General features: G+C 37.4%; 1 protein-coding gene across 1 annotated transcript; it reads right to left on the reverse strand.

The window, feature by feature from the left end:
• Positions 1–1,053: 1,053 nt before the first annotated feature.
• On the reverse strand, positions 1,054–10,712 carry LOC308273130 (disintegrin and metalloproteinase domain-containing protein 25-like; the record flags this gene model as incomplete). Its single annotated transcript, XM_080710237.1, has 3 exons — positions 1,054–3,423; positions 5,716–5,769; positions 10,545–10,712. 3 exons carry the CDS (start codon positions 10,710–10,712, stop codon positions 1,054–1,056), a joined length of 2,592 nt encoding a protein of 863 aa, XP_080566363.1.
• Between the last annotated feature and the right edge of the window lie 135 nt (positions 10,713–10,847).

Below are 10,847 nucleotides of genomic sequence, written 5' to 3' on the forward strand. Positions count from 1 at the left end.
ATACATTAAAATCTCTAAAGGTTATAGGGAGAAAAAAAAACCTGTTTGAATGTAAAGCAATGTAAAGTTATGGAATACAAAATCAACATACAAAATAAATAACATTTCTGAATATCAGTAGTGAACCATGTGACAACTCAAAAAAGCAATTCCCTTTATGACAACTATTCAAACAAACAAACAAATGCAACCAGGAAATAAGTTCACCACATAGGTGTAAGATATTTACAGTGATAATTATAAAGAGAAATGGAAGAGGATGCAAATATAGTTATATCATGTGCACAGACTGAATTAATGTCATTAAAATCTCTTCAAATTCAATACAAGTTCTAACAAAATTCTAATTTTCTTCTTCACAGAAATAGAAAATAAATATTTACTTGAAAATAAAACGCATCTCAGAAACAAAAGTAATCTTTAGCAAAAATAACAGAGTTTGAGACAACCGTCCTAGCTCCCCTATAGGTAGAAACCTGTTGAGACTACTGGCAGTGCGATTTGTGGATTCCCTCTTAAGTGTAACAAGGCAGAGTAGAAAAAGGAAGGTAATTTGGAATGGAAAGGCACCTCACTGAAAGCCTCACATGCAGAGTCCCTGTGCTGGGCCTTTGCTTAGTAAACACAAGAACACCAATTCCATAAAAACTAAATTACTAGGGTTGGGGTGTAGGCCAGTGGTAGAATGTTTGCCTAGCATGTACAAGGCTCTTAGTTCAATCTCTAGTACCACAAACATAAAAAATTAACTAAATAAATGTTTAAAGTTGATTGTAATAAAGAAAAATAGTATATGGTAGGCATTAAATGGTGACGTTTATTATCCTGAAACAATGATCTATGAGAATTCTAGTGGTTTCTCACACTTGCAATAACATTTGCACTAAAAACTGACAGGAGTTTTAGTCAGGACACAAACCGAATACATAAGAAACTTTATTAAAGATTGAGATTGTCCTGTGAAATTATAAAATTTTGCTCTTCTGTCTCCTATTGTGTTTAAAATTTGGGCACTTCTAACCTTAGGTGGTGTTGTAGGTTAGATGCTTTTAGCTAAGGTGCAACCCTGGAATTACTTGACTCTGCTTCAATTTTAGCAGTGTCAGCTGGAGCACCGGACTCTTCTTTCTTATTTCCTTTTATGTTCCTCTCCCATAGGAAAAGGAGCAAAAGCAAAAGTAAGAGTAAAAGTAGAAAAGGAATTAAGAAAAGAGGTGCACTGTTAGAGTTGTTTTGTAAGGGGGGCATTGTTGGCACAAAGCTTTTGGGAGGTGGACCACTATCAACACTACCCCCATGGCCACTGTAAAGACAGAAGGGTGGAGCCCAGTCAAACAGGCAATGACAGTGATGCTTGTTATTGCAGACACCATTCATATTGCAGGTACCTGATGTGCAAGGGCTGTCCCAAATTTCAATAGGAACACAATTGCCCTTGATACAGACAAGTCCTGGACCACATTCTGTGCCATCTGTCACAACACCAATATCTGTTATGGTTATCCCCACATGGTAGTCAGTACCCCAGCAAGAAACGCCATTAACCTGAGTCCAATGCACAGTAGAATGATCTTCCAAAATGGGAAGTTCTGTAACATTCTGACACTGAATTCTCCCACAGAGGACATTTTGGGTATCACATCTGATGAATTCACTGATATAGACCCCACAATTACCAAAGCGGTCACCCTGGGTGTTTATTTGATCGTAGCAAATTGTATTTGCACTCTTGGCATCTTTGCCAAAAATTTGCTGACACTGGTTATCACGCTGATTACATCTCCTTTCATAGCAGTACCCGCCATGCATGCAAGGGGTGCCATCCTGAATATGCACATCTGCTGGACACTCGTGTGAAGTTCCATTGCACCACTCTGGTAAATCACACTCGTTGAGTTTTTCCCTACACATTGTGCCCGATGGCATGAACTGGCAATTCTTGCAACAAAGCCCAAAAGCACAAGTGACACCCCTATTCAAAGTGCACTGTAAGGAACAACAAGGATCTGAAGTACATGACTGTAAAGATCCACAGTCACACTCTTCTCCTTCTTCAACCACAGCATTCCCACAGCGAATTTTAGTGAGGGCTTCCTCTTTCTCTGGAATGTTGAAGAAACATCGACTTTCCCCACTTTGGGCCCACAAATAGTTATAACTGCAGTTGCTGAATTTTGTTGCTGAAGTTTTTGATGGATACATTATGCATCTTTTTTTCCCACATTTACATTCGGAAGTATCATGCTGCATACCCAAATTATGACCTAGCTCATGTGCCACAGTGTTTGCAAAGCTAACCACTGAATTACCCATAGTTCTATCAACTGCACAATTAAACTTTGGGAGACATACACCTCCAACATAGGCTAGACCCAGATATCTCTCAAAATTCTTCAAGGCAAACAAATGTCCAACATCATTATTCATGCGGTGATTAAAGTTAAGTCTCTTCCATTCACAAAACTTTGGCACAACTTCATATATATCAGAAGTTATATTTATGAGATTTCCTTCATTCCAGACCTCATATCCACTTATAAATATATCAAAATCTGTTGGAACATATAATTCATCCATCCCACTGACAATATTGATCAGTTCATGTTGGACACTTGTAACATTACTTTCCTTATAAAGGAATCGTTCATAGTCTACCACCAGTCCAAGTTCAACAGTCCGTCTGTGAGTCCACCAGCCTTTATAGCTACTCTGCATCAGAATGGAATTATTGCTCTCTTGAAGCTTCAACTGTCGTGCTATTTCATCATTGGTTAATGCACAATGCAAGGGTGGGGATTGTGTCTCTTCACTGTCCATCTGGTAAACCAGATGTTCAAATGTGGCAGAATGACTTTTAAATTTGATTTCATAAGTATTGTCCTTTACCTGAAGCATTCCTTGAAGGCCTCCCAAACATGTGCTAAGAGAAACCAGGGATTCTGGGTCCCCTTCCACATACCCATGATAATAGCAGTTTGTTTGGACAAAGGGGTGGTCTTCAAGCAGAGCACCCTGTTCTGTGTAGGTGAACACAGAGAGGTCTCTGGACACCAAATGCTTCTTGGCCTTCATGTGGATAATGTGTCTCTGGCCTCCAAAGTGCAGGCTGTAGGAGAGCCATCCTGGAGCCCTCTCGCCTCTACTAGTGCCAGTTACCCTCAAGGGTATCACCACTTCAGGGGGGCTATGGTATTGAGAATGCCCAATCTGGGGCCATCCCAAAAGGCAGAGCCAGACCTCCAGCCAGAGCTGCAGGATAGTGATCCTCACAGGCATCAGGACTTCACCCATAGCCATCCTGGCTCTGAGGGCATAGGAGGGTTGGCAGGAGGAGCTGTGGGCCTGTCCAACTTTGAGTTGGTTGTATGTAGCACTGATCTTTAAAGGTGTGTCTTCTGAAATCAATCCATCAAAGCACCAGAACTAAAAGAAAAATAAAAAGAAGGATAGAGATAGGGGTGGTTAAATTTCGAGTATACCAGGATGGAGAAGAGCAGAGTTGGGTCAAAGGCACTAGCATTAGTCTCAGGGCATGATTCCATATAGTGTACTAAATTAACTCTTTACTTTTGGTGAGGGAGTCACAGTGTTGAGTGCAGAAGAGTGAGAGTTGAACATAGATTGATGACTGCAGAATCTAGATGAAGGAAATATGAGTGTTTTTATAACATTCTGTAAATATATGTACATGTTTGAATTTTTAATAAATGTTTAGTTCTATATATGTTTCTTCATAAAATTTTATTTCACATTTATTAATATTTTATATATTTTCATTTTTTGTACATTTTCTTCTATTTTTCATGAACCAATTGTAGTTTCTTTCTTTCTTTCCTTCTTCCTTTCTTTCCTTCTTTCTTTCTATAATTGGCACATTGAAATTATACGTCTTGACGAAACTCAGGGTGACAGAGGCATATATTCAGGACTCCTTGAGCCTCTCCCAGACCATGCCTTTTTCCATCCTTCCCCTTTCTCGTGCACAGCCCAGTGATTGCCTTTAATAAGTTTATTTATGCATTTCATGTGCATTGTGGTATTTCTCTCTTTCTCCTTCCCATCTCCCTCAAGTTGCCCTCTTTACTCATCTAAGATTTCTCCTCCTGTGCCTGGAATTCCTCCTATGCCCCATTTTTCTCCCTAGCAACCACAAATTAGGGATAACATTCAACTTTTCACTTTTTGTGACTGGCTAATCTCACCATAATGATCTCCGGTTCCATCCATTTCCCTGAAAGTGACATAACTTTTTTATGGCTGAGTAAAATTCCACTGTTTATATATCCCATAATTTTGTAATAAATTTGATGGACATCTTGGGTGGTTCCATAGGTTATCAATTGTGAGTAGTGAAACTATAAAAATGGTTATGCATGCATTACTCTAGTAGTTTTTTTCATTATTTTGGGTTGATATTTAGGAGTGTTATAGCTGGGTCATATGGTAGGTTCATTCCTATTTTATAATCTGGATCATCTTGAAACTTCTTTTACTTTTTTCTTCTTTGTCTTTTCTTTCTCCTTCTTAAAGTTTCCTATCAATAGATAATTATCCTTTTTGGGCCATATAGAAATATTTTGTTTTATATAGGTAATTATGAAAAAGACACCTATAGAATGTTCAGAGAGATTCATAGCAACAGTTCTTATTTCCATTATTAGAAAAAACTCCAGGAGAATTAATTGATAAGTCAAAAAAGCATTGAGCTAGGTCATAAGTAAGTAAGTTGACAGTGAATCTTGAACTATTCTATTTTGTTTACTTTGTTCAGGTATAGGACAGCTAGAATTTCCATTATGAGTAGTGATTCCATAAGTTCAGCTCTGACAGTTCATAGGCATTAATTTTTATTACCCAGAAGTACATGGTCCAGCTCTCCAGCCTCTTACTATGTGTGAATCCCAAATCAATCAGGTACATATTTTACAGAAAAACAGGACATGTGCCTGAGTAAAGTTTCCTTTTCCTATTTTTTTATAATGTGATTTTTAGAAAACTGTGAATTTTGGAAATCTCAGACTACTTGGACAGTATCCTGCAAACCTTAAAAGTCAGAAATATTTGTCTACACTTAACAAAATGTTAGAATAGTACCCTTGAGGGTTATTTCAAGTAGGAACATCTATTTGAACCACAATTCGCATATGAAAATACTTTCACAAGTACTAAGGATACCAGAAGTGAGACTGTGAGGCTCCTTTAGACAGTAAAGACAAGTGGAACCATGGTTGGATGATGTAGAGAATGGTTCCCTATGATCACAATGCCTCTTCCCCTCAAATATGTGTGGCTCAAGTGTGCATTACTGCACTCCACATTTCTACACTATAAAGAGTGAGCCAGAAGTGGACATGTGGCTTCCCCAGCATTCTAGGCTCTTTGTACGATATTGACTCTTGAGTCACTTGTAAGCATGTGTCATTGCAAAATAGACCATCCCATAGTATATTAGAAACTATGTTCCAGTGGTCAAAGATAAACAGAATGCTAGAAGCATCAAGAAAAGAGAATTGGAGAGTTCATAAGTGTGTTACAACATGCCTAGAATGTTGTAGCAAAAATCTTACAGCCAAGATAGAGTCGAATGACTCTAAATGTGCTGTAGAAAAATTTGGACACCAAAAAATATGGCTATCTTGAAGAAATAAAGAAGAGATAAAGACATTTCCAGACAATAAACACTGAGGAAAGTTAATGTAATTAAACCTATCTTACTAGAAATTCTGAAAGCAATTCTTTGTACTGACGGAAAAAGATATCAACATCTAACTAAAATCACATGAAAGTATAAAATCAACACATCAGAATAAGTGCCCTAACAATTCATCATTTTTCTGCATGGTCATTGTGGGATGAAAACCACTTAGCTGTTTAGCTGGAAGAATAAAAGACCAAAAAAAAATCACCAATTCTAATAATTTTTTAAAAGATACATAACAAAAAGGATGATAATAGTGACATTAAGATTTTCAAATAAAGGAGAGGTATGATGTAACAATAAAGTGAATTTATTTTTCTTTTTATAAAAACAAACTGAATTATTCTGTTTAAAGTAACATGTCTATAAGGGATTCTTTGCTAACATCCTGGTAATTAGAAGAAAAAAATTCAAAATGAAAGGCATCAAAGTCACAAAAGAAGAATGAGGTCTAATATAATGTTTTTTCTCAAGTGGAAACCAAACCCAAAATTTGCAGAATAAAAGAAAAAAAATGAGAACAAATAAATGCAATAGAGTCTAAAATCTATAAAAGACTGATGAAACAAAAAGTATTTTGAATGGTTAACAAAATAGACAAAACTATAACCAGACACATTAATAAAAAGAGGGGAAGTGGAAGGAAGGAGGGATTCCAAAAAAATAAAGTCAAGGTTGAAAAAGTACACAATTTAAATGATGCCAAGAATTACACAGGATCATTAGAAACTGCAACAAATTATTACAAAACAAATTGGAACTCCTATAAAATGAACAAATGTTCCTGAATGTAGATAGTATACCAAGATTAAATAAAGAAGAAAAAGAAAGTAGAAATAGACTGAAAATAGAGGACCTGATTGAAGCAGTAATGAAATGTCACCCATTGAAGAAAAGCCCAGGCACAACCCGATTTCTTCACTACCGAATTCTATAACATTTACAAAAGAACTAATATCAACATTTTCACAGAGTATGTTAAAAAGTTAAAGAAAAGAGAAATTTCACAACTTATTCTGCTAGACCATCATTACCTAGATACTAAAGCCCACCACAAAACAACGACAACAATGATAACAACAACAACGCAAGGAAAGTACAGGCTAATATCTCTGATTAAAAGAGATACAAAATTTAAATAAAAATTCTAGTGTAAGCATTCAACTGCACAGTAAAAAGAATATTACTTGAAACCAAGTGTGATTTTTTCAGAAGACTGCACAAAAGTTTAACATATGTGAATCAGTACTGTTATAGTGTGTCTTTAAATTCACGAGTCCAGTGTTGTGTGCCGTGTTAATAAAAGTTAATAATAATAGGTAACTAGTTTAGTTCTGTATGGTGTTTAATAATCAATTAATTAATAAGTTCTTAATGTCACATGTACAGATCTGTGTTTATAAGTTTTGTTTAAAAGTTTTAAATTGACAGGCAGAGAGCAGCTAAACGGGAAACACCCAAAGCAGCTGCCCAGGCCTAGCCGGCCTGTGTGTCTTAGATAAGAAGCCCCTGCCTATGCCTAGTTTGAAGTTAGATGCTTTAGGAATTGGTTTAAGTTTTATAAGGTTGCTGTGATTAAAAATAGGATTAATTATTGTGACAATAATATTACGTAAAAATATTATTGTATGAGATAATAACCAATAGTATTGTGATCAATAGTATTGTGTGCCAATAGTTCAATAGTATTGGGTGGTAATTATAAGCCTACAGTTATAAATTTAATAGCAGAAGTTTATAGTAGATAATAATAAAAATAAGATAATGGGTGATTATAAAAGTGCTTTTTATAATCTTTATTAGAAAATGTTTTTAATTGTATAAAAGCTCCATAAGTTGTAAGCTCAAGTGGCCAATATTAACGGGCAAATTCCTAGAAAAGCTAAAAGTATAGGGTTTCCACCCCAGCTAAGAGCATTCTGTCAGTCCAAAACTTCAATACATAGGCACAGGTAAAAACTTTCTCAACAAGACCCCAAAGGCACAAGAAACTAAAAGGTGGGATTGCCTGAAACCAAAGTGCTTCTGTACAACAAAGGAAACTATTGAGAACCTAAACAGAGAGCTGACAGAATGGGGGAAAATTTATGACAACTATTCCCCTGATAGTTATTCTTTTGAGATGATGGATACGCTAAATAGACTTGGTCATTATCTAATACACATGCACCGAAATCACATCGTACTCAATGAATATGAGTAGCTATATCCATAAAATTTATTGTCTTTTTTTTTTTCTGAACTGGGGATTAAACCCAGAACACCATACCTGCAAAGAAGATGCTTTATCACTGAGCTACATCCTGGCCCTATATTTATGAAATGTAAAAGTGACCAAGTAGGACTTAGGGAACAATGACTCTAAATCAAAGGGCCCCAAATGTGTAACCTCTGCACCCAGTCCTGTGAAGTAACTGAGAGGGTGGGGTTTGTCTGCCTCTCAGCAGAGGTCCTCTCTGCTGGTTGCACCAAGCTCATCCTCAATTCCCATCAGACATCAGCCAGTGCTTTGGAGGAGGGAATGGCTGCCAGTACTCAGCCAACTCAAAACTTTCTTCCAGATCTGAAAACTACAGTTCATCTACTCCTTCTTGCTTCCACAGCCATCTGACCACCTTAAAACTGGGTTTAAAAGTTCAATTGAAAGTTCTAGGACCTTGTTTTTCATAGAAACATGATTTTTTTCCTAAGACTAATTGCTTCCTACATCTAATTGTAACTATCTTTTGTTTTAACCTTTTAAATAATGAAAGTTTGAAAGGAGTTAACTGACAAGTTCTACTATTCTCTTTTTTCAGACTTTGAAGAAAGATAATCTATCTTTAAATTATATCCCCCATAATAATAATGAGCAGTGGTGAAAAACGCCAAACCTTCTGATATCTGGCTCCTTCCTGTGTTCTCCTTTGCATCAAGGTAAGTTCCATATGCCTGAGAATCCAGACACAAGATGAGAAGACCTGTTCCTGAGATCAGCACAGGTTACTGACTGGAGGTGTGGCTGTCACCACCAGGACTGGAGATGCACAGGAAGAGGCGGGCCTTGTCTGATCCCAGAGCTTTGCAGTCTCAGGGTTCCAGGACTCTGGTTTCTGAAGAGGGTGGAGTTGCCTTGGTGGTGGCACCTCTGGGATGTGGAGGAGGCCTCCAAGAGAAGGAATTGGGACTTAGAGGGAGTGTGATTGTAGCTGTGTGCATCGGTGGCTCTGATCATTCTGGTGTCTCCAGGAGGTTCTAGATAGACAGTGATAAAGTACACATGGCCAAGGCAAGAGCTGATACTGAGTCACAGGAACAGAAATGTCAGCCAAAGCTTCTCTCAGGGTGCCTGTGCCCCAAAAGCTCCCCGGTAGTCAGAAACCAGTCAGGAGGACTAGCAGAGAAGTGCAATTTTTGGGTTCCCCCTCTCTATGTGACAAAGCAGAGCGAATGGGGAGTGTGGTTTGGAATCAAGACACCAAGTTCACACACACACACACACACACACACACACACACACACACACACACACATCATTGTCATCATAACTATTGCTGGGAATTCCCCCCGACTGCTTGAAAGAGGGTATAAAGGTAGTGTTGATAGGGTTCTACTCCCTAAGAGAAGAAAACAAGTAACTGCAATGAGAAGACTATCCCTTTAATAATTAGATGGATTCCTGGTTTACTTTTAAAAAATTTATCATTGCATTGTAATCATTCATCAGGTAAGGTATACATTCATTATGAAGTACAGGATGGTAAGGTATACACATACACACTTACCTACACTAAACATTATTATAATTCCTGAGCCAAGCCTATTCCCCGGAAACACAAAGACAAATTTCATAAAAGAGAAAACACTAAAAATTTTTAAACAATGGAAAGTAGGAGTAGGCTAAGAACTACCTATATATAATAAATAATTTTAATGATTTTGAAATATAATAGAACTAAGGGTTTTTTTGTGGTACTGGGAATTAGAGCCAGGGGCATTCTACTTTCAAGCTATACTCTCAGCCCTATTTTATTCTTTATTTTGAAATAGGGTCTCAATAAATTGCTCAGGCTGGCTGAGAACCTGCAATCCTTCTGTTAAGCCACTTTGGAAAGCAGTATGAAAGATCCTCGGAAGAATAGGAATGGATCTACCATATGATCCAGCAATACCACTTGTGGATATCTACTCAAAAGAATGGAAACCAAGCTAAAAGAGTAATGCATGCATATTTATGTTCATAGCCGCACAACTCACAATTGCCAAATTATGGAACCAGACAAGATGTCCAACAACAAATGTATGGATTACAAAACTATGAGATATGTACACAATGTAATTTTACTCAGCCATAAAGAACAACATTATGTCATTTGCGGAAAATGGCTGGAACTGGAGATCACTATGCTAAGTGAGATTAGCCAGTCGCAAAAGTGAAAAGTCAGATGTTCTCCCTGATATGTGAGAGATAGGGATAAAATGGGACATAAGATGACTCTAGATAAAGAAGAAAAAACTTTGGATGAGTAAAGAAGGTGACTTAACTGAGACAGAAGAGGGGTGAAGAAAGAATCACCCTAATGGGCATGATGCACATTCACAAACATATCAAAGTCAGTCACTAAGCTGAACAGGAGAAGGAGGTAGGGAATGAGGTGCGAATTTAGGAAGGGCTAAATGAATGATGTATGCAGCATGTATATCTTACCATCCTCTACTTCATAATGATGTATGATTACAATGCAATGATATATTTTTAAAAAGTAAACCAAGAATCCATCTAATTATTAAAGGGATAGTCTTCTCTACTGGAGTTATTTGTTTTCTTCTTTTAGGGAGTGGAACCCTTTCAACACTACTTTCATACCCTTCTTTCAGTAGTTGGGAGGGTCCCAGCAATAGTTATGATGAAGATGATGTTTACTGATGCAGACCCATATTGCAGGTCTTTGGTGAACAAGCACACTCTTCCAATGTGACACAGGGACACACTTCCTGTGGATGCATACATGTTTTCTACCACTCTCTGTGCCATCTTTCACCCCATCAATATCTGGAATGTGCATCCCAAAATGGTGGTTTGTGCCTCTAGAAGGTGATGCCATTAGTCAGAGTCCAGTGTACAGTAGAATGACCTCTTAAAGGGGGGATTTCTGTAACATTCTGACAC

The sequence above is a fragment of the Muscardinus avellanarius genome (assembly GCF_963383645.1).
Source record: "Muscardinus avellanarius genome assembly, chromosome: 14".
Taxonomy (NCBI): Eukaryota; Metazoa; Chordata; class Mammalia; order Rodentia; family Gliridae; genus Muscardinus; species Muscardinus avellanarius.